Source organism: Centropristis striata, chromosome 14, assembly GCF_030273125.1.
Source record: "Centropristis striata isolate RG_2023a ecotype Rhode Island chromosome 14, C.striata_1.0, whole genome shotgun sequence".
Taxonomy (NCBI): domain Eukaryota; kingdom Metazoa; phylum Chordata; class Actinopteri; order Perciformes; family Serranidae; genus Centropristis; species Centropristis striata.
In genome coordinates this window covers 29,258,131-29,283,142 of record NC_081530.1, presented here as the reverse complement: position 1 = coordinate 29,283,142, position 25,012 = coordinate 29,258,131, and the positions used below count along the sequence as shown (strand labels likewise).

Genomic DNA, 25,012 nt, shown 5'->3' with positions numbered 1-25,012 from the left:
ATGATGACATTCTTCAGAGATTTCAAACTATGCCCTTAAACCTCAAAATGTGTGTGTGTGTGTGTGTGTTGTGTGTGTGTGTGTGTGTGTAGCGAAAATCGCATAAAGTTACGTGTGTGTGTGTGTGTGTGTGTGTGTGTGTGTAATTAAAATCACATAGTTACCTGTGTGTGTGTGTGTGTGTGTGTGTGTGTGCGCGCGCATGTGTGTTTGAAGCATATGTATGACAAATAATATATCAAAACGTGCGGTTTGATTGGGCTCGGTGTGCTATTACTTATTACGTAAGTCGCTAAAAACTGCCCAAAATTTTGCATTGAAATGAATGGGACGGCCGAAAAAAAATGAGGGAAAAAGAACAATAATTGGAGATTTTTAAAACATCTACTCCTCCAGCATAATTTTACCTAGAGACTCCATTTAAACTTTAAACAGTAGACACAAGTCTTGTGTATCGGTGTATTAATCCACGTTTCGATAGGTCATATAGTTTTATATCAATCCCTGTTCAATGACCATGATCATTTTTGGAGAAATTCTGAGATTATAATGGGTGTGTATTGCACGGAATGTTCGTGTCCCAGTGTGTGACATCGCCAGAGTGTAGAGGGAGAGAAAAAATTGTCAAAAATAAATTTGAAAACTGCGCTCCAGGCTGCAGATTCCACTCTACAGAAATAATTTATACATAGAAACGTAGGAAAATTTGTCTTCTCACTCACAATCCTCTGGTAAAGCTGTCAGAGTTATAGTTTGGGCGTAGGACGCACAGATGCGCCACCAACATGCATCCCATATTAAAAATGCAGGAAGATTTCTGAAAAAGGGAGATGTAACAATTTTTGTAGTTCGCTCTAACAAAGCTATTTTTTCATTTTTCTTTAAAAAAACAACCTATGTAGACGTTCAGGAAGAACGCTCAAAGTGAAGTCGGATCAATGATAAGTATTATGGTTTTGCCAAAAATGCTTTCTGTTCGAGGCCAGAAATTTCAGTCTGTCCACCTCTGATGTCACTAAGCCGGAACAGGTGTCAGTTAATTCTGTTGATTGCTTTGATCTGATTGATCCTTTGATCTTTGATGTGATTACAGTTACAGATACACACACACATTTTGGAAATGTAAATGCACTTTGGTAAAGGGTAAAAGTAGCTAAAAGCAGCTTTTCTTGCTTCTCCATTTAGACTAAAAATAGCTAAGATCTTGATGCTTACTTAATGTGCAGAAGAATAATTTCCTTTCTGAAATGATGATATACCATAATGTCTATCATAAAATATCTATGTTGAGCATTTTTTTTCACAGTCCCAAAATACATATACCACAGCACGTGGAATTACAGACTCACTTTGCTGACAGTAAGTTAAACTACTTGACAGTTAGTTATTGGTAATTACTCTGAAATGAAATGAAATACGTCCCTGTGGTGCAATAGTGTGAAAATTCCTGAAATGTCTCACAGCAAGGGCCAGAAAAAAACAAGAAGGGAAAGGAGGGTTGAGGGATTTGAATAGGTCCTGACTGTCTTCTAAATAAAGTCCCTGTGGCAAATAAAGTTGTGCATCTGTTTGTTGAATCTTTATTACTTTTGGGTGATGAATGAAAATCAGTGTTTAATTAGTCTTGATAAATCTTGAAATTATGAATCCAAACGTAGCAGAATGTCTACACTAGTACAGTCCATTTAAAAGAATCAACTAGTCACTTTAATTTCATTAAGATATACCTTACCAGATTCACAATGATTTCTGCTTTTACCATATTTTCTTTTTTTCCCTTTTTTTCTTTTTACAGAAAACTGGAAAGTATGTTAGTCAGTAATATGTCATGTCATGTCATGGTGCACAATCCAACAACTACCATACCACTTTAATCAAATAAGTAAACTTTTTATACTATTTTCTGTAATGACATGATCATGAGAAAGGGCCATGTATGAATTAATTCAGGATTCACAGAGGAGCTGCTATAACTGAGCTATGAATATGGAGAAACTGGTAAGTATTACAAAGATGCTTTCAACAAATAAATAGATGCAGTAAATAGCACAGGAACACAAAATCCCCTTACTGAGTAAATTAAGTAAAATCAATTTCAACAGAAATTCAATTAAGAAAAAAGTTTTAATTGCTTTTGAATCAGAATAGCTCAAATATCGCTAAGTAGTGTCAAATCATTAAAAAATGTATTCCTTGATTTTTTTATTCAGCATTAGAGTGGCCTTATTAATTTGATTGACTTTTTAACTAGTCTTTGTGTTTGTGTTGTTTTTTTTGTAATATTATTTTTTTAAATTATGCAGCACTTGTTCCAAAATGTGCTTATATGGACTGGATCAGAAAAGTGCAATCACTGAGTCATTTGAATATCTTTATTTACAGTGGGTAAAAAAACAGTACTTTTACCTTCAAATTTAACAAATTTTGACATGCCATCTCAGCCTCCTACACTATTTTAATTAGAATATCAAACACCTTTCTCATTGCGTGTTCGAATTGCTAAGTACCTGAATTTTATGGTTTGAAGTGGAATCTGAATTTATGATTGCAATGTTTGGTGGTTCATCACAGCAGAGAAAGAAAAAATATAACTGAGCACACAAGTGAAATATAAACACTTTATTCCCAGAAGTTGTAGCAGTGAGTTTTCTTCAGACAAAGAAAGGCCAATATAAACCAACTTCAGTACAGTATGATGTACAACAGGAGCTTAATCATTTACTTTCTGTAAACCCACATACAGAAACACGATGATTGTTATTGTCCCACCAAGCTATAGACACTTGACAGCTCTAGTACACAGACAACAGAACACACTTTTGCTTGAGGATGGGGCAGCTTGATTTAGGACACCAAATGTAGCAGATGGGTGGAGTTTAAATCCTGTTTTGGTACAAGAGAATATCATCATGTCTTGTGATGTTGACATGAACAAGGAGGGACACAGGAAACACATCACCACAGTACTACAAACATCTGGAATGATGGGTCGATCAGAAAGACGACAGATGCCTTGTTGCCCCCACACACCTCCCCACTGCAGAACACACAGGAATAGGTTTAATTACAGTATTGGTCGAGTTTTAACATCTTTAGTCAGGCGTTTTCCGATTATTTTACCTCAGTGCAAGTCGGTGGACTTCACGTCTGCGTGGCAGAAATTTGTACGGAGCAACAGAGCAAATCTCTCTCACAGGAAAATACCACAGTTAAGAGTCAAACCTCTCTTGTTCATCATAAGAAAATACCAAAGTTGAAAACACAACTCGTTTGCTCTTTCAAGTGCAAAATTCAATACTAAACAAATCATCTCATCCCATCGTCCCCAAAATCTAAATAATCTTCATCAATTGTTTGAAGCTGGAGTTTTATTTTTGCCATTGAAAAAACAGCAATTCAGGAAGGTGCAAGAGGAGCGAGAGGGAAGAACACAAATATTGCTTCTCCATCATGATGACAACACTGTGCGATTGTAAACATAAAGAACAGATTCTTATCATACTGGTTGATTATGTAGTGGTCATTTTTATGATGTGTTAGGGAAGAACGCACAGCTGTAGAAAAAAGGAGTGCGAATAAAGGGAAGTTGTGAAATTGTCCCTAAAGATGGAAAACACTTAATAGAATAGAGTAGGGTTTCGTATTGCTATGGGAAGGGATGTATTATTATTTTTAAAGTAGCAGAAACATTTGTTTCAACTCAGAGAATCATACCTTGTTCATTGCATCAATCAGCAGCCTTTATTCTAAAAACAATTGTACATACACACATACAGTACACACACTCAAGCATGCTCACACATACTCAACATCTGCCCTCTGAAAAACCCTAGGCAAGGTCATGATGGACGTATGGAAAAGCCATGCAGGGCAACAAATGCCAATTAAAATACTTTCCAAATACTTTTCCACACAGTTTTTTAGTAACAAGTTTGTAGTGCACCCATTTATAGACTCTGCTCTTCAACGGAGTGCAGTTTTGTCCTGGCACGACTTCACAGCAACAGTGTATTACTAAAAAAACAGTGAAGCTGGAAGTGATGTCCCAGACGCCCCGCCTCCCACAGGAGATTCTGCTGGGTGGGCTGCAGGAGCAGGGCTGCTTTACAGCACAGACAATCAAAAGATGTTAAAATGGAGTGACGAGAGACCCAGCGGGAGTGTTTGTTCATGCTTTTATGGTCCGTTGCAGTTGGCATGGCTTGGAGTTCCAGGTCACAGGTAAAGGGTCACAGGATCAGAGGTGAGGGTTCAGGTAGTCAGGACTCACAAAGAGTTCAAAGGTCAGAGCCGAGGTGCACGCTGATGCTGGGAGAGCGATGCGTGTGGTTTGGCACCGGGCTCAAATACCCCAGCCCGTCTTCCTGCAGGCTGCAAGAATAGCGGCCAACTTCGGAAGCAGTGTGGTTGCTGGTGGGAGGAGCGTTGCCGCTGGCCACCTGCTCGAAGGAGCGGGAGAAGACTGCGCTGGCGGTGCGTGTCAGGCTGGTGAGAGCTCCTGCCTTGGGCACTGATTGGCTGGAAGTTAATGTCAGTCGCTTGACAGACAGCTCTGCGCTCTCGCTAGCGGCACGGCCTTGTGTCAGGGGGCCTGCCTCCTTGTCCTTGCTGTTGCGCCCGCCCAGCCGACACTTCTTCATCGCCTTGGCCCCCAGGTTGAGCGTGGTAACGCTGTTGCTAATAGTGATGGTGGGTGGGGTCACGTCTGGCCCCACCCCACCTGGCCACACTCCTTCATCCACCTCCGAAATATCCATCAGCTCATCCGGGGAACCCAGATCCACTGCGTCTGTGAGACAGAGAGTCAGAGGGGAAAAACAAGCACTGAAATGAAAAACAGGAGCATGAAGAGGAAAGGATAACCACCTCATCTGTCATTCAGCCCATCTGATCCAATCAAATTATTAACATTAACATGATTTAAAAACAACATAATGCATTCAGTGTTTTTCTATTAGGGCTGTATGACAGAGGAGATCACTGCCCAGCAGGTGGCGCCTTCACACTGTAACTTCAGCTAACAGGAACATCTCACCACCTGACATGAGACAATACAAGATCAGTATTCCAGCCAGGCACACAGGTTAGTTTAACCAGCAACGCTGTGAGACAGAGGAGTGCATGTTTTGTCCCAAAGGCAGGAGAGGACAGAGTCTAAGAGCACAAGCCTAGGAAAGTCCACAAAGGGAGAGCAGAGGGTGGCAAACAGAACGGCACAAATAGGTAAACCCTAAAAATGCACGCACCTTCACTAACTCTAATAAAAGACAAACACACACATCTGTTCTGCCTTCTTCAAGGCATGCATTCACACCTGTGCGAGTGGCCATATGCAGATGCAAATACACATTTTTGATCTGATGCTATCACTGTAACAGAACACCTGTAAACAGCTGGTAAAAGACAGATAGGCAGGTCCTGTTCAAATCTTTCATGGTCAGATTAAGCCTGTTCAAAACAGGTCAGGCATAATCAGATTCAAGTCTGAATTTAACACTGTGAGCAGCTTCTGCTTCAAATAATTGAAAAAAACAAACCTGCATATCTTTCCTCAGCCCCTATCTACCAGTCAGAAGGAAGTAATCTGTGTCCAGGTGCAACCCAGGAGTTATGTGTTGAGGCGTACCAAAGTGTTCGATAGAAGACCCAAAACCTTACTGATCTAAACAACACTGTAAGACTCATCTCCTGCTACTGGCACAGCTAACAGATAATATCTGGGCTTCATGATTCAAGGTCATCAGGACTTTTTAAATCAGCAGTGACCTGACCTCAGGCTTTAGAGTGACTTTTACTAAAAAAAGATCCAGTCAGTAAAAGAGTCGTATAACTACAGTATTTATGTCATCTCTATCAACAAATGTTCTACTTTCAACAGGATCCACTCACCATAAAAACCTTGCTCACCATAAAAACCTCACAATATGTTGGTGATGTGATTCAGCCAAGTACATTATTATGCAATTTCATTAGGTTATTGATTTGTTATTCAGTTAGATCTTAAAAAAGGGACAGTTCACCCCCAAATCCAAATTATTCCTCTTACCTGTAGTGCCATTTATCAATCTAGATAGTGTTGGTTTGAGTTGCCAAGTACTGAATATATGTCTGATATATAGATGTCTGGTTTCTCTTAAATGTAACGGGGCTAAAAAAATAAAAATAAAAAAATAAAAAAAATAAAAAGACATTTGGAAAACTCAACAGCAATGTTTCTTTCCAGAAATCATGACCTGGTTACTCAAGTTAATCCACAGAGCACACAATTTTAAATAGGAACTATTTCCTTTTTTTGTATAGTTAACATATTAAAAAGGCAGACATCTCAATGGCCGATATCTCCAACAATCAGCAACTCACACCAAAATAATCCAGATTGATACATAGCACTACAGGTTAAGAGGGAAAGTATGTATTATTAAAATGGGTGTGAACTGTCCCTTCAAATAATTAATATGATTTAAGGAATCTCAGCAGGAGATCTTCATGAGGAAGCTTCAGCCACAGAGGAGAGCATAAATGAATGAGTGACATTGGATAGACGGATGAAAGGAATAGTCCAATTAGGCGAAGAGAGGAAGGTGGAGCCCAGCGCAAAAGGTAAAGGGGGAAGTCATCATGCAGCTTTTCAGACCACGCCCCCACACATGGTTACCTAGGTTACCCCGGGAGTGGGGCTGGGGGAAGGAGGGGCAGGACCTTAGTACTGGCTCCTCCCTGTGGAGGCCGACCCAGAACCCTCATTCTCCACCATTCGCCTCACAGACTTCTGCCTCCTGACCTCCTGACTCCGCGTGCCGGAGTCATGACCACGGAGTTCCAGGCTGACCTCGGAGGCGGCGCCCAACTGGTCGCAGTCGGACTGGGCGCGGCCGTCAGGGCGCGGCCGCATGGAGTCTCCGTTGGGCATTCGCTCGCCGCTCACGCCTGTCACACTGATCTCGGGGATGGCCACGCCCCCCACTGCGGCCTCACTGTCTACACTCACCTCCTGGGACTCTGGTGGTGGGAAGCATGTGGGGGTTGCAGGACAATACACAACAATACAACACATACAGATGGACAAAAAGACACGTATCATGCACACATACATGAAAAACAAAAAGACGGCCATGTGCACAGGCACACACGACCACAGCAACACAAGACAGAGGTAATTAATGTAATGGCAGAAAAATAAAAAGACAAAAAATCATAGTGATCAGAACATAACACATGGTCAAAGTACATGCAATATGGAGATGAATATGAACACAGTATCTGAGTCACCCCTACACATTAATTAATATTTAATTGTATTTTCCTCCATCATCTGCTCATAACAAAAGCTTTACGCATTAACAAGCAGCTCTGATACGGACACCAATGAGCAGGATCCATGACATGAAGAAGGGGGGTTAGGCTCAAAATGAAAACTACTCATTAAACTAGCTGAAGGCTGTAATTTACCTGCCTTATCTGTTCTCTGGGACAAGAGAATAGCTCTCTCTTAATTCTGAATCACAAAGTCCCATTTGTTCTGTGACAATCTCAATACACAGAGTGCTGAAACCACACAAGCACAACATATTCAGAACTTAAGTGCTCATACAGCAACTCAATTTGTTTCAGACTTTACATTCCTTGTTCCCTGGTTTCCTGATTTTTGCTATCTGTCAAATTCAGTTCAAGATTTAAATCCTAACAGAATTGTGGGGAAGTCATGGTTTTGAATGAGGGGACTCTAAAAGGCAGGTAGAGCACTAGCTAGGAAGCTGAGGAATGTAGCTATACGAGCTGAGGGACTGATGAGGACTATAACACTGATATACACAGTGACTGTAGGACATGGAATGGAAGGGTGAGTGAACAATGACAACATCTAAAGCGCATTCTCTCCCGTTTGGTGTCGGTTTGTTCTTCGATCAAACTATTTTTTTATCACCCCATAAAAAATGTAATTGCAACTTGTGTACTTGTGTACAGTAAATTTGAAAAGTGCATGTGAGAGCATTTCTGTATCTGTCATGAATAAGTTTGTAGTCTCACCGTGTCTCTTCCAGCGGTGTCCCCTGATAGAGAGGGAGGTGACAGCATTTCGGGAGATCCTGGAGGAGGTGGGTGTGATCTCCACCTGGATACTCCGTGCACCCTCCTTGTTGTTGCTCTTCAGTGCAGCACCATGCAGTGACGACTTGATGGCATTACCCACCTATGGGTGAGGAAAAGCACACATCCTGAACTTTGTCGGTTTTTAATAATGAACCACATGCAAACTGTAAAGCAAATCACTACAAACAAACCCAGCACACACATGCTTAGATCTCCCTATATAACTGGCACTGATGTGTCTCAAGGCCAGCTTGTATCAGAATGCAATAAAACAAAATTAAATTCACACCTGAAATCACTATGCATCTTTATCATGGCTCAGAGAAGTATTTTATAATCACAGATTACATTTTTTTTAACTAGAAAGGCACTCAGAGTACATACCTACACCAAGGTATACCCAATATCGCTCCAAGTTAATGTTCATGACAAATCTTCCCAGTAAGGAACCAATTCTTCCCATTTTCCTGACACCATATGAATGCAGCACAAATGCCCTATCTCGCAATGTCAACGAAAGGAGAAGATAATTTGTGTATCCACCCCATGGTTTTTGATCCGCTCTAAAATGTAAAGAGTTCTTCCTTTGTCCATGCTACACCCTTCTACCAAGTTTCATGAAAATCGGGGCAGTGGTTTTAACACAGTTAACAGTTCTCATTAGCAATATCTTAAAGATCATTCATTAATTACTGCATCATAAGTTTATTCTAACCATTTATAGTATACTGGAAATAAGGATTTTTTAAAAAAGATAAACATTTTCTTTTCTCTTTTTTTGCTTGTTGGGCACTTGAAAACATACTTGTACGGTCAGGCAAGTACAACTATGGAAAAAGCTTCTCTATCCCATCACCCACAGAATGACACGGGCTGAAAACACAAGTAATTTAAAAACGGTGAACCAGTATACAATGCATGTAAGAGCAGCACATCTGGTATCAGATAGACATGTTTACTCTTCAGTTAAACTGTTCAGTTCAGACCAAAACCAATAAGATCTGATCAATGCTCCCAATCCTACTAAATGAAGGCATACATGCAAAAGCTAAGTACAAACTGAGCGAGTTGCACAGATTAGTGATAAAAGACAAACAAAAAGCTTTGTAATTCACCCTATATAACTCTATTTCACAAGTTGTTCTGCAATACTTGCTGGAAATTCTCAAGTGGCACTTCCTCTGATTATCATGTAACCGTTGCGTACGTAACATGAGGTACAGGGCATCATAATCACAATACAACATTTGTTTTGTCTGCAACACTTTGGTCTCATGAGGGCACGTCACAAAGCTATGCTAAGATAGCAGCCACCTGGTGCTTTCTGCTGCAACACTCAAATAAACCCACTGAACCAGAAAAACAGATTTTTCAATCCTTCTAGTTGTTAATGGAATGTGTCCAGAAGCGGTTTGTTTATTTTAAACATAACACCATTCTAATGAATGTGTATCCAAAGGTCATGTGTTTTGGTTGTGGAGGAGCACACCTTGACTTGTGTAGTAATGCTGCGAGCTTAGGTTCAATCCTCTACTCCCTGGGCCTCAAGGATTATAGCTTAACGGAGCAGAGTCGAAAGCATGTAAATAATCTAGTGGGATTACATTCTGCTTGCAGTCTCTGACACACACAGACACCAACACAATACAGCATAGTGTGCTGTGCATGAATAGAAAACCACAGTCGAGCATGTGCATCTCAATCACATGCTCTCTCTCAGACGCACACACGGACTGCAGGTTCAAAAACATACAGAGGATGGATATTTGCTAGTAGAAGAAAAATAACAAACATGATTGCACCCACCAACAGAGCTTCAGGGAACAACTCCAGCTGGGCCCGGTACAAAACGTCATCCAGTGCTTTGGATCCCTGTTCAACCTCCCCATTACACCTACACACAGGCACACAAACACATCAATACACACAGCACATGAGTCTAAGATACATCTTCAAGGATCCCTGTGGAGTTTTAGACCACTAGTAACGCAATGGATAATTTCTCAGAGTGGGTCACAATTTTGTTTACATCATGCATGAGGACGCACGCCTGCAGGTGATACACAGTCTTACCGATGAGGTCACTCTACTCCACTGATCAACAGATGGTGGCAACAACATGCCCCAGCAGAGACATGACAAGAAGACTGGTTGTAAACAATGATGTAAACACTGGTGGTTTCACTATAAAAAAAAACTGCTTTTATAAGAAAAGGAAATGCAAAAAAATAGATCTCGACGATACATGCAATGTGTTTTGGTGAGTAAAGGTGGACGTAAACATAACTTGAAAAAAATGTTTGTTTACATAACTCCACAGGGTACCTTTAGCAGGTTGATTATCAGATCAGAGCTAAGACAGTCATAAGTGCATATTAAATGAGTAGAGACAGCAGTTAGTCATTTTTTTATGCCAACTGCTCATTATATTAGTATAAGGTATCACCCCAGACAATATAACAGATAGAGATTTGATTATGGTACTGAGGTTTCTGCTTTTGACAGCAAAAACACTGGTCACCTGGTTAAAACCACAACCACCCAGGGTAAACCAGTGGAGGGACAGATTAAAAAGTGTATTTAAAATGGAAAAATTACAGCAAGATTACAGTTAAAAATTGATAGGTTTAATAAATAATGGTTTCCATTAATACAGGCGATACCTGAGCCCTTGACACCTTTTTTTATTTTATTATTCATTTTATTATTATTATCCCTGTTTTTACTCTTTTATTCTCTTCTATTATTATTATTATTATTATTTATTTACTATTATTATTTTATTTGGTCTTAATGTTGTTCTTATATGTACTCATTATGTCATTAACTTAAAAAAAAAACAAAGAAAGGCAACACAGCAAAATAAACTGGATCATCTCAAAATTCAAAGTGAACAGGCTCAATGACTTTCAACCTCTTTAGACAGTTACGCTAGAGCAGATAAAGACACATGAAGAGGATTTTCAGAGAACACATGTAAGACATGAAAAGACAAAGCTGATCAGTGAGTCTGTGCTGTGTTGGTCTGGCTGTTTGTTCTGGTATCTGTGTTCACTCACAAGGCGTAGTGTATCCCTGTGATGAGCTGAACCAGGAACTCTGACGTGACCGTCAGCCGTGTGCTAATGCCTTTGTATCGCCGTATCTGCTGCCGTGGGTAACCACATATAGACACCCTGGAGGGTAACAAATAAAATAGGAGAACTTGTGTCAGTCAAACAGGGAAGCTTCAATTAAGGAAACCACTCAAGTGACTTCCCTGTGGGGAGCGGATAACAAAGTCAACAATGAGCAAGAAATTGCTGGACACAGACACACACAGACACACACAATGCATGCTACATAATGATTTACGTATGGTTTCCTACATTACCCATACAATTTAAAAGTGCTGAATATGTCTGAGCATAAATTATAGATAGCTCATCTTTTTCAACTGGGTATCATACAAGTTGCAACAAAAAGGATTCAGCTGAAACTAAGGTTAACACCTGCGCGTTTGAAGCTGTAGAAGCTGCTATTTACTGTACACAGCAAACTGTCCAGGGGAAATCAGAGCTGATGACTTCTCTTTAGCTCTGTGCTTATCAGAGCAATGCTCAGCTACAGTTGGCAGATTACCAAAATCACTGAGCGGGGATGTGTGTACATCGCAACTCTTTGCCGAATAGCGGTATCTTGGCTCTCACTGGCAGCAAAGTCTATAAGAGGATCAGATAAGCCAGAGCTTGCAAAATAGCCCCTGTGTGTGTGCATGTGTGTGTATGTGCAGTGTTATTCAAGTAGCCTCCTCAAAAAACATCCACAATCATGAAAGTGACACAAAGGTCATCACATAGTACAAAATTGGTGTGTGTGTGTGTGTGTGTGTGTGTGTTTTACCTGGAGCTGAGCTGGCAGAGTGACTGGAGGGAGGTGGAGGTCATGTAGCTGAGAGCAGCGTTGTAGCACAGCAACAGGAAGGTCAGCACCTCAAATCTCAACAACACAAACACCCTTTAAATAGCACGTCTACATAACAACATAACATGTGAAACTTTCAAAATATCAGATCAGAGTTTCAACAGTTATGCTTCCATCCATACTGTAGATAGAAATCCCACAAAAAGAGGTGGAAAGACGACAAAAGCAATACCCCGACTTCTATCCGAGAGAGATATCATCTTTTTTTATTCAACGTGTTTCTCTTCCTTGTCAAACCCGGCATCTAAAAATCTGAAGTTGTCTCCAGACCATTAAGTGAAGCTTTCAGTCCTGCTGGCAGAAGTGGAATCACTTAGACTAAGCCAATTAATCAGTGATCACACAACTGCCTCACAAATTGCTTTTTTCCATTTATAAAGCAGTACTCCCCGAGCCCAAGTCAGTCCAACAACTTCCCAAAACTACTGCCATGTTGAGGAGATTAAGATAAAACTATCTCTGCATCATCTTAAAAAGCAGCCAGACTTGTTTTGTCACATAAAAATCCTTCCCTATTAAATTATCTGTCCAATGAGTCAGTAAAGTACAAGAACACAGCACTGAAAGAAGTTCAGGATGTTCAGCTCAGACCACCATGACCTTTAGAGTTTGGCTGCAGTGGGGCATTAGATTAATTTCAGAAACCCTAATAGCGACATTACAACTTTGAATGCAACAAAGCAAAGACAACTGCCATGGGCCATCTCTGGAGCTAGTGCATCAAATAATTGGCCATGACAGCAGCTAACCTCTCTTTGAGTTTGAGGACGGGAGTTATTAAAACTATCACATTTAATGAGACTGTCACTTGAAAGTTTAGCTGAAAGTGAAACATTTTAATGGACTTATATCACAACTTATCTCCCTACTGACTGTGTTCAAAACAGGATGTATAACTGGTTCCTCATACATACTAGGATTTATCAACTGGTAATTTAAGTTCACAAACATCCTGGCAAACTTAATTTAAAGGCCGGTGTTTGTTAAATATCTGGATTCTTCTCAGTAAAAGGCAAGGCATTTTTCTTTTTTGCCACAATTAACTTTTTGAGACAAATAAATGTCTTGGCAAGACAAATGCAAATGCATTTGCAAATGCTTTCATTTCGAAAGCAACACAAAAAAAAACACGACAGCATGATTTGGCTGCTAAACTCCTCAGTTCTTCTTCTGTCAGATTTTTCATCCTCTTTTATGTGCGTTTCTATTTTGGTTGTTGTCTGGTGTTTACTGCCAATTCGAAGCAGGCAGAGTGGCAGCATGCTAAAGGGAGAGCCCATTTTAAAAATGCGCCAAACCTCCACCCCACTCTCACCACCCACGCAGCAGACTTTAAGGGAATAATATGTAACATTTCCAAATGAAATTGCTTGAAAATGACTAGACTTATATATTTTTGTCTGACATTAATGTTTCCAACAATGTTCAAACCTGGAGAAATCTGGGATTTTATTCAAAGTAATAAGAGAGTTTTGCAACCCAGTACTCCAGTAGAGACCTGATTTGCTGATATGACATTCCAATATCATTGCAGCTTACTATAATGTGCTGCTATGACAAGTGGCTCATGTCAGCCAATAAGCTTATGCATATATATTACAATAGCGTTCGTCAATTTAAGTATGATTGTTTTGCCAACTGAAAACAGCACGGGGCTACCAGACGACTGAATTTATATTTATGTTCATTACAAAAGCTCCTGTGGGTAGTTCACTCATCTAAAGCACTTTGAGTTGCATTTATATGTATGAAAAGCGCTATATAAATAAAGTTTGATGGATTGATTGATTGATTGATAATGTCAGATAGCAAGTTAACATTATCTTCGCTAACATTAACTTGCATCAACGTTTGTTTTTAATTTTTAATTTTTGACTGAAAGACCCCTACCAACGTAAATGATATACTGAATGCTTAAACAACAGCACCCATCATGCATCTTACCTGTTTTGTGCAGTAAAGGTCTCTCTCTGGAGGTGTGGCCCGCTGTACACAACCCTGCTCAGCCCGTGATTGGCTAGAGCCCCTTCTGTAAGGGCAATGGAGCCGATGGCTGAAGGCTGGAGGTGGGGAGAGAAAGGCATTTTTTTTTTTAACCAAACAATTCTGCAAAAGCGAATAAAAACAATTGTGTGCATTCGTGTGTGTGTGTCGCACCTCATGGTACACTGAAGGTTTGGAGAGGGAAGGGACGGTAAAAGATAATACTTTACTCTGTCCATCTTTATCAACTATTTCCTGTGAAAGAGAAAGACAGGAAAACAATGACAAAATGTTTCTGTGGGCGAGAAAAACACAAGCTTATTTTCCCTGTGTGTGCCCTAAACGTCTAAAGAGTGTGTGCTTATCTCTTCAAGCACACTCATCGGTTGTGTGTGGGTGGACCTCAGGGTCTCCGTTTCCCAAATCAGTCTGCTGGTGTGTGTGTGTGTGTGTGTGTGTGTGTGTCTGTGTGTGTCTTTGCGTATTAGTGTGTTCAATGTGGAACCCACACACAAACCCCAGGGTTTTCGTGTCCCCTGTGTGCATGTTAATGTCAAATAGATTAATGTGAGCCAGCCAGTGTGTTGAGTGACAGCTGACCTATTCTGCTATTCAGAGAGGAAATTAGGGGACACTGCACTTTGTTGATGGATACATCGAGAGACAAAGTGGATGAAAATAGGACTCAACACACTTAAATAATGACTAGTGCTGGCATCTCTCTGTGAGAAGCTTAAGAGCATTTCCAAGGTGCGAACCATCCATATTATGTATTCACACAGTTTCAATTCCTCTATCTCTAACCCATATTTCCTGTCACTCTCCCTGCACGGCTGTCTAACAAGGCAGAAAGTGCATAAAATAATCTTTCAAAACACATGACGCAGATCCCAGAAATAGTTGAGCGGCTAAGTCCCCTGCTTCTGGAACTGCATGATTACACCCACTCGCTAAGGATCATGGACCTTTTCCTCGTTTTTTTCCTTACCTTGCACTTATCACATCTGAAACATTTTATTGTTATTTACAAGACCAGCTCTCCTCCACTGGTAATAAATAAAAAAAAAACAGTTGTGACATAAGAATGTGGTGTCGATAATGTAACACACACACACTTCTCTCCTACCAGGTTATAAATGCCCAGCAGCAGGGCCTCGATGCAGCCAGACGTGTGAGGGTCTCTGGCAGCGCTGACGGACAGGAGGCTCCACAGGAGCTCTGGCAGGAACTGTAGCGTGAAACGCTGCAGCTGTGGCTCACCGCTTCGGTAAAACTCAAACAACTGGTGGCACACTGGCTCCAGCAACTGGGGAAGATGGAGAGTCAAAAACATGGGCACATGGGTACATCCTGACTTCAGTCTCCAAAAACCAGCCACTGTAATACATCTTGCATTTGGCATTTAAGGTGAATCCGTTATGTCAGGAAGGTGCACAGGAGTACTTGGGAAACAGTGTTGGACAGGCAGGCAGAACCAAAAAACAAACCAAAAAAGGTGGGTTGTATAAAAATATAATAATTACAGGTAAATGGTGGCATTGGTTATATGAATACTCAAAATGTTTGGAAAATATATTGTGGTTACACATTTACAATAGACAATGTTCACATGAATAAAAAATATATAAAAGTGTCTCCATACATCGCTGTAGTTCTCTCGGATGACCTTGTAGAGTGCAGGAACCAGGGAACCTTTGTCTTTTAGTGAGGCGGCATATGTGGACACAGCACTGTCAGGGAGGGTCTGAAACACACATAGCTGAAGTTTGATACACTAACCGACTTACTTATATTCTAAAAATAAGCACACAGCGTGACTAGTTGAGAGGCGAGTGCTGAATAGCCAAACATTTGTTGATGTCGTCTAAATTTGATCGGTTTAAATGAATCACATAACTGCTTATTGATTCACTCATTAGGTCCAGAGATATCATTTTAAAAACAAGAAGTCTGCCCAATATTGTGGTTATAGGTCAATGACACAATTGAAAGCAATAAGAGTCATGACAACACATTCTGTGTGATATATTTTGACGGTGTCCTCAGCCTGCAGACACAAGCACTGATAGTGTTTATAGAAGCTGACAGTCACATCAACATGGTTGCATTTAGAGGTCAATTTGACTGAGAGAGGATGACAGGTAGGTCCTCATATGCTCACACAGGAAGTTCCCTTCAACTATCACATATCACACCTCACCGACACGGAGCCTTGTTTTTGCTAGCAGTCACGTATCGGTGAGTGCTCATGTTTGAGTAGGAGCATGCAATTTTCTGGAACGAAGCACTTCAGAGAGTGGGCTTGTTTATGTGTGTGGAAGAAACAAGCAGCGACAGAGAATGTGCTGCAAACTAATCAGGGGTATGAGCTTTTTAATATTGCTCTTTGCGCTTGCAGACAGTACCTTAAATTCTGACAGCCATTCCTCCACCACTCCTTGGTCCATAGCCAACATGTTCCCTCATCTGCAGTGGAGTCACCTCTACCTGCATGAGACGAGAAATACTGTAAACACATAATCTGCATGATTATTGACACACAGCAAACATATAGCGCAAGGGCATACACACTCACACACAAGCAATCACAGCTTGCACTAAAGTCTTTCCGGTTTTTCAACGCTCCACGGTTGTTTGCTGCATCCTCGGGGCTCAACGATTACTTTTAAAAAGGTATGGCTACCTGGCATCATCTTTGTATGCTGTCCATTCATATTTTATGCAATAAGATACTATGACGTTATATTAGCTTAAAAATTAAGATGTGATACAAGAGTAAAACCCTTATTACAGTAAGTATTGTGCTACATTAAGGTGACCTTGGGGGGCATGTTTGCCATTTGCTGTCTGTATTTTTTAATGTGTTAAAAGTAGTTGCCACTGATGGCAACCAAAGGCCAAGAAATGGTTGCCAATGGCAACTGTTACTGTCGAGCCCGGGGTATCATGATAAAAATATTCTCTCACAAACAACAAACAACGCCATGGCAGCGGTGAAAAGTGACTGTACACGCTCCAGGCATCAATTCAATACTCCAAAGAAGCATACGTCTCTCCTCCCCTCTCGCTCTCCTGTTTCCATCTCCAGACACACACCTCTGCAGCAAGTACCTAACCTTTCCCCACTCAGGCTCCCTGATCGAAAAATCACCCACACAGGGAAGCCTGGCTGGCTTTACTGTTGAGGCACTGATGAGGAAAAAAAAATGTAGCACAGCAGAATTAAGACGCTCGTTGAACAGGCTGTACAGTTCCAATGTCGACTCTAAGCAGAGACAGACAGAAAAAGCTTTAGCTAACATTTACTCATGGTGAAATGAATGCCTCCCTCCATCTCTGCCTCCATCCCTGTGTTATGTTTTGATATGCCATGCTATCCATCACAGCCTTAACACTGTCTGCATCTTAACAGTTCTCCTTCCTCTTCTAGGCAGTCAACATCCAGTGAAACCTATCTTGCTTATACTCCAGACCAGGTTTATTTTGCTCTCTATGTCATTTTAATTTTTCATGTGTGTTTTGATAAAGCATCTGCCGGTTCCTATCCGACACTTCTGTCCTGCTGTCACTGCGGTGGGGAAAAAAGGGGAGACGTAGAGTGAAAGAGAGAAAGGAATATATCGGGGGGAAGAAGATGGGGAGCTGATTTCAAATACTGATTCCAAAATATTTATTACAATGTTTTGACAATTACAACACAACGATTTCTCAGGGTGGCTGCTCAATTAAAGACACATGTAATGCAGCAATATGTAATTAGCAGGTTTAATCTGCTTGTTGTGAAAATGCAAAAGGCTCCATAAACTTAACTAAGATCAAACAATAAATCAGGGATGCACCATCTCTTTAACTAAACAGTGATTAAATATTTCTTATGAGGACATCTGTGTTGCTTTTGCATGAATCTCATCTGATGAATTTTAGTTTACAAATAGCTGATTCAATTAAATCGGAGAAAAGAGAGATTCATTTATAATTAAAATAATCCTGGTCTTTTCAAGTACTGTAGTCACCTTGACCAACTCTGCTCTGTGGCTGTCACCACATGACATATGCTTTCTGCTGAGGAGGAGGAGGAGGACACAGCTTCTATGCATCGCTGATGGGTTATTTGTTTTTCACTAGCTGGCTGTTTTCACTGTGGGTTATGTCGTGTCTGTGCTGTGCTGTGTCGTGTCTGCGCTCTGAAACTGCAGGCACAAGGCTAAATTGTCCGTTGAAGAAACAAAAGTCCATGTTTGGTATGTCTGGAAACAGAGTGTGAGAAACAGAAAGAGGGAGGAAGAAGTCCTTCTATGTGCACACTTGTCATGCAAAAACATGCTGAGATTTGAGTTAAAGGTGGCAAAAGTCCACCGTTTAAAACTCCAAACTTCACTTCCAACATGACTGGCACAATCTCCTCATAAAGAGAATTAATCTTTCTGGCTGTGAAAGAAAATATGTCAAACAAGTCCTGGAAGTGAATTCAAAGCAAAAGACAAGAATACATGAAGATTATAGGCTATATTTTTCAAATCACCGTTTGTGTCAAAAAAACCTCTCTAACAAGTGTCATACATGTGCGCAAAACAAAACAAAAATATCTTTATGCTTGATTTTCATCTCGACCTCTGTACCTCCGTTCATCCTCCTACGAATCATAATTTCTTCCTTCCCGTCTTCCCTACTCCTTAATCTGTCTTTCACACTTCGAAATGCTTTATTTTGTATTATTCTGGTCCCTCCATGGCAGCCAGGTGTCTATTTATGGACTGTACCAATGACAGTATGACGGGGGGGGGGGGAGGGGAGCCAGTGACTCATGAAATGGGGAAGGATTATAAAGCAGAATAGCCTCCATTTAGAGAAATTAGTCCTTTGTGGCGGTCTGTTGTTCCGTTCTTTTATGCTGGTGAAGACTACAAGAAGGCGAGCAATATATAAAGACAGAATGTGCGTTTTAATGGCAGGCTTACTGAATAACAAAATAAAGGGCTGTGATTAGAGTGTGGATGAGTCAGGCATGTAAGGACAGGTTCTCCTCCTACAGAGTCACTTTTAACAGGTCAACTTTGTCCAAGCTGGCATCAGGAGCATGTCATCTGTATCATCTGCATCCCGAAAAAGATACTTGAGGACCAAAATCAGCAGCCGCCTACCTATGTGGTATATTTACCTCAGCAGCAAGCTAAGAAGCAACTGCAGCAACACAAACGCAGCAGGAGAGCAGAGCCGCGGACTATCGGGTACAAAGTTAACGGGAGGTAGCTGTATTAAGGTGCATTTTCAAATTAATTTTAATCATATAAAACATGATGCATACAGGTAATAAATGTTAAGCATGCTAAGGCATTACATTAAAAATAAAGGAAATATTGATACATTTTAGTACTGCAATATTTGGTTGTGTGATGCTGTATCGATTATAGACATTTTTTGATGATAAATTACATGCAAAGATACAAAGCAGATATATTGCAAAAAATGCATTAAATGCATTATTTCCTAAAATTTGATTTTTAAATATAAAATATTTTTTAATTAATTTACCATCCCGCAATATATCACAAGGTAGTTCAATTTACGATCATAATTTCCTAAAGCACAACGCAGCATCAAATTGCTTGTTTCGTCCAACTAATTGACTAACTAAGTAATGACACCCATCTATCACCCTCACCATGCATTCTACTACTCACCCCTGAAAAAGATGACGATTCATCCTGAAACTGCGTTCAAACCACAAGAGATATCGTACAAGCGGCACAAACTGTCAGGTCACAAAGATTTCTAGGCTGTTGACATACTGACTGCTGAGAGGCACTAGCAGAGGAAAACAGCAAACTAATTTCCCTGAGAGAACACTACGGAGCGTAATCATGTTATTAGGCAGATGTTTGTCTTCCATATTAGTCTTGCTAACGACTATCCATCTCCAAGTCATTACAGACTCAGATCATGACAGAAATCAATATAAGCCAGAGAGTGCACTACAAATGATGCAGCAGGTGGTGAGCTTCTTCTGTGCATCCCAACCACACATGAATAAACAAGTGGTGGGCATAAGTGGCTGAGTAAGCTTGACAAACACAAGTAACAAACCAATGAAGTGATAAACAAGTACATGCAGGAGTGGGACAGAAACGCAGTGTAGGCGGATGAATAGAGCCGAGATCAATGGTTAAATGAAAAGAGGGAGAGGTAAATTGATGGAGAGAGAGATGGGGGATAAAAGGAATGTATGACAACCCAAGGGAAGGATATCTCAAAAGGAGTGAGACAGCGGGGTCAATAAAAGGAGAGTTGATTAAGTTTCAATCTTTACCGTGGCTGCCCCAGGCAACCTCTCAGGCTCTGACAAATACACAAGAGAAGGAGAGACACTGAAATACTCCCATCTCTCTGTGATCAAAAGAGGCTCAATGAATAGATCTAACCAATGTGTTTTGTAGCCTAGCTGTGGCTTACTGAGTTTTTCCACCAATGCAACGCTCAGCCTCTAATTGAGCCAACTACTTGCCAAGAAGTGAGAATGTGTCATGCATTGCACAACTGTGTATGTGCAAGTGTGTTTCTTCAATGTCTGGTTTGACAAAACCTGTTCCTGTGAGCTAGCTAAAGTTGACAGCTCGTTCCGTCCGTGAATTTACACCCACGCGTCTGTTTTAAACTCAGTGACAAAGACAGACAAACACATACTAGGCAGGCACAGGCGGTCTAATGTCTAAAGTCTAAATGAGCTTATTTTTGACTCCTCCTTCCAACTTCTTCCAACACAAACAGGTCTCCTTTGAGTTTACATTCCTAATCCTCATTGTAAGTGTGCCTGCATGTCCTGACAGAGTTACACCTGAAGCAAACACACCACACAAGCACTACCCTGGACTCACATAAAAAACACAGACAATCGCCATTATCAAAACAGTGTCCTCTGGTGCTCAGTAGTGAAGTGAGAACATACCTGTCTGGGAAAGCTGGCGGAGAACTGAAGCGAGTCCAAGTGAGAATGAATTAGGGGGACACCCACACACAGACACAGCCCTCCCTGCCGATTACCTCATTTCCTATTACACATATGCTTTGGAACCCTTTTTTCAGGAAGTGAGAGGACCAATAAGACTGAGGCTTGAATGGAGGGAAGAAAAGAAGTAGTGCGAATGACAAAGTGGGTGGTTTTGACAGCAGCAAAGCTGCCCCACCTGCTTTTTCCTGTGGTACAGGGTGCTAGCCACACAAACTACTGGTTAGGCTGATAACAACAATGACACCTACATTACTAAGCTCTCAACAAAGTAAAACTACAGGGAGATGAACAGTAACACATATAAAATACGCTGAAAATAACCTAAACTATGTAAAGTATCCTCAGCACTTGTACAGACACACCCATCTACCACTTATTAACTGTTTAACTGCACTGACCAATGTAAGAACCAGGAACTGTAGCAACCTGACTCCACCCAAAACCAACAAAACTAGGTCAGTTGTCAACAGTCAACAAGCTGGACCAGTCACTCAAAGCTCGTTTTAACTTGAATGAAAGCAAAAGCTGTTAAGGAACTATTTAAAGGACCTGTGGCGCTTCCAAGTAAAGGTGGTGGCAGTGTTATATAACCATGATCACAAAGAGTGAAGCCTCTAACATGCTCAGAGCTCACAGCATTACCTGACCTCATGTTCACTGGCCGTGCTCAAAGCTCTTTGCACCATTTGTCACTCCGATGATTGTAGCATTTTTTTTTTCAGTTCATCTCACATCTTTTCCCTGCGGTTTGTTGCTATATTCTTTATTTTGACTAGATTTTTTTCTCATCTTACGCACGTCCACACATGCATGAATAAAGGAGGACTGCTGGTAGCCAAGCAGACATGACAACAGAGTCTGTGGTTTGTGTGTGTGGTTTCTGCTGCTGAAGAAGACAGATACAGAGATCTGACAAGGAGGAATCCTCTTATAGCGCCTACGCTCTTTTCTTCGTTGCCTCTAAGCCAGTGATGCATCTTCGTCCCTCCTCTAGCCCCTTTAATTCCTGTCTTCTTGCCTGCAGAGACCAATGATTAACATTGCTGATTTTTCAATTTCAACGCTCTCTTTTATCTAATTTTTCTCTCAGTTTGTCTCAGCTTTTCTTGCCACAGCTGGATAACTCTCTTGTAATCTATTAATGCTCAGCCCTGGGCTTTCACATTTAAATACCACATTCGGTTCAGATAATTAACTTGATTATCTAGATTTTACATGGAGCTAAAAGTATGCTACATCTACTGGTATCTATGCCTACAATATACTTTTGCTGGAAAAATCAACTTCTGTATTTCAGCTATATTATGCTTTTGTATAGAATTAAGTGCAGAATTTAATTTAAAAAAAAGTTGTGACAGTTTTTTGGTTCAAATAGCCAGGATTTTTTCATGAAACTGCAGGCATGGTGAGTCTAGCTGTGATGCTGGGTGACAACAGAGCCCATGCAATCTTCTTGCTTCATGACCTGCTGGGCTTTCCTGTCAAAAAGCATTAAGAGGCCTGGTACACGAGCAGCCATGAATGCCACATTTTAACAAGCCCGCGCATACTTTTTACGCATGCACACACACATTCACATCCTAATGACACCACTTTAACATTGTACAGTCACCCACCCAACAAACACATCTAATGCTAAAGGACAGGCCTCTTCCTAATGACAAATGCAAACACACACACACTAGCCACATTATTAGGTAGACCTGTGCAACTGCTCCTTCCAGCAAATATCTATTCAGCCAATCACATGACAGCAAATCGATGCATTTGGTCATGTAGACATGGTCAAGTTGACCTGCTGAAGTTCAAAAAAAGGAAAGGTGATTTAAGTGACTCTGAACGCAGCATGGTTTTTGGTGCCAGACGGGCTGGTCTGAGTATTTTACAAACTGCTGATCTGCTGGGATTTTTTTCGCACAATCTCTACGGTTTATAGAGAATGGTGCAAAAAAAGAGAAAATATCCAGTTAGCTGCAGTTCTCTGGCCAAAATGCCTTGTTGATGCCAGAGGTTAGAGGAGAATGACCAGACCGGTTCAATATGATAGAAAGGCAACAGTGACTCTAATAACCACTCGTTAAACAACCAAGGTATTCTGAATACAATCTCTGAACGCACATGTCCAACCTTGAAGCAGATAGGCTCCAGCAGCAGAAGACCACATCGCCACTTTAATAGGTAAACCTTCCTAGCTAATAAAGTGGCAAGCGAGTGTATATGTATGGAAACACAGGACAACTGATGAATTAAGCTGCAAATAGTATCTTATCTAAACAATATCTGGCACACCACTGGAAGCAAAGCTCTTGTGAAGGGCACAGATGTAACACAAAACTTTTGACAACATGTACAGTGGTGAAGAAGCTCTTTTCATACAGCAGGGCTGCCTCGGGCTCTGCAGCAAAGCTTCACACTTGTCTCCATCATACAGGAAACCTGAACTTGCTGAGTGGTACAGAGGAAAAATGCATCACATGACAACAGCTATTAGAAAAATTCTAACATTGCACTATCTAACATATCAGTCAGCAATGGTTTCTGTGCCCCTGCCAAACTGGTACGTACACACACACACACACACACACACACACACACACACACACGATTCACCTGAGGTAAACGTAAATGTCTTAACAGGTCTTGGCAGACCTAACACACACATACACACACACATACATACACACACACATACACACACACACACACACACACGATTCACCTGAGGTAAACGTAAATGTCTTAACAGGTCTTGGCAGACCTAACACACACATACACACACACATACATACACACACACATACACACACACACACACACACACACACACATACACACACACACATACACACACACATACACACACACACACACACACACGATTCACCTGAGGTAAATGTCTTAACAAGGTCTTGGCAGACCTAACACACACATACAGCTGTTACTTAACAGGATAAAGCCAGGGACAAAGTCTTTCTCTGTGACTCAATATACTACTGTAGCAAAATGGGTGAAATGAAAAGCTCCTTTGCTTAACATAGTGGGAAACCTTCACGTTTTATTCGATATTATCTCGCTAGTTAAAGTAATAACTATAATTTGCCCCTGGGTACTGCTAACCAGCTAGTTTACAGCTGTGTTGGTAACACAGATTGCGTTTAAACAACGTGGAATTATGTTACAAAGCATTGGCAGCTCATAGATAAACATTTGGTTTCTTATAATTCAATGTATTTGTTAACCGGTATCAGGCAGTGACTGTAAATGAATCCTCCGCCGTCACACACTCTCTGTCTCGGCTCGCTGAATGACTTCGAGCTGTCACCACGGTTGCTCACAGATTAGCTAGTTAGCTAGCTCGGCTAAGGCGCGACACCAAGTAAATTGGAGAAGTTACAGTTTACTTACGGGCATGCTATCTGGCAGTTTCCTGGTATCGATGTCCTCTATCGTTCCCACAAGACAGGTAAACGGTTATCACTTCGCTACTCAATAAATCTCCTCAATAATTCATCAACACCCGCTCCTTCCATCTTCATTACTTTCTCCACTCAGACTACCCTAGACAAGGGGACTCTCCGAGGAGTGACAGGCGTCTGAGCCAATCAGTGAGCAGTATATAATCTAACTGCCGACACCCCCAACGCAGCATCCAATCAAATTAGAGTCCAGGCAGCACGTTAATAATTTCCACGATCATGGTAGGTTGTTGCTGTCACTGCTCTTTGACAGCACTTATCAACCACATTTGATTTTAATGAATCACATAAATTATTATTAATATTAATATAATTCAATAGACTTTATTGTCAGTATGTTCATGATAGCATTGTATGAATGATAGATTATACTGCAGCATATAAACTGTAGTTCAGTGATGTTTAATCAGTAGCTGCCTTTGATTAATTTGATTAAAATATATTAACAATTATGAACATAATAAGTAACATTACATTTTTAACCATATTGTAG

General features: G+C 40.8%; 1 protein-coding gene across 3 annotated transcripts; it reads right to left on the bottom strand.

Annotated features, from left to right (window-relative positions):
• Positions 1-2,604: 2,604 nt before the first annotated feature.
• On the bottom strand, positions 2,605-24,587 carry hycc1 (hyccin PI4KA lipid kinase complex subunit 1). Of its 3 annotated transcripts, XM_059349757.1 has the most exons (12): positions 24,449-24,587; positions 16,443-16,524; positions 15,680-15,781; positions 15,164-15,343; positions 14,212-14,292; positions 13,999-14,114; positions 11,974-12,069; positions 11,151-11,267; positions 9,898-9,985; positions 8,029-8,191; positions 6,656-6,999; positions 4,651-4,789 (listed from the first exon to the last, which is right to left on the bottom strand). In XM_059349757.1, exons 2-11 carry the CDS (start codon positions 16,491-16,493, stop codon positions 6,701-6,703), a joined length of 1,293 nt encoding a protein of 430 aa, XP_059205740.1. In that variant the 5' UTR covers positions 16,494-16,524; positions 24,449-24,587; the 3' UTR covers positions 4,651-4,789; positions 6,656-6,700. The 3 variants fall into 3 exon arrangements, with proteins under 3 accessions (XP_059205738.1, XP_059205739.1, XP_059205740.1); XM_059349755.1 differs by lacking the exon at positions 6,656-6,999 and having other exon boundaries at positions 2,605-4,789; XM_059349756.1 differs by lacking the exons at positions 6,656-6,999; positions 24,449-24,587 and adding an exon at positions 19,719-19,874 and having other exon boundaries at positions 2,605-4,789.
• Positions 24,588-25,012: the final 425 nt, after the last annotated feature.

Excerpts from the sequence above, each read along its gene's own strand:
- hycc1 (XM_059349755.1), bottom strand. The coding sequence starts at position 16,493 with ATGTTGGCTATGGACCAAGGAGTGGTGGAGGAATGGCTGTCAGAATTT. Across the intron at positions 14,115-14,211 it reads AACCTTCAGTGTACCATGAG|CCTTCAGCCATCGGCTCCAT; the intron begins GTGCGACACACA and ends CCCCACCTCCAG. Across the intron at positions 4,790-8,028 it reads ACACCGCTGGAAGAGACACG|ACGCAGTGGATCTGGGTTCC; the intron begins GTGAGACTACAA and ends TCTGTCTCACAG.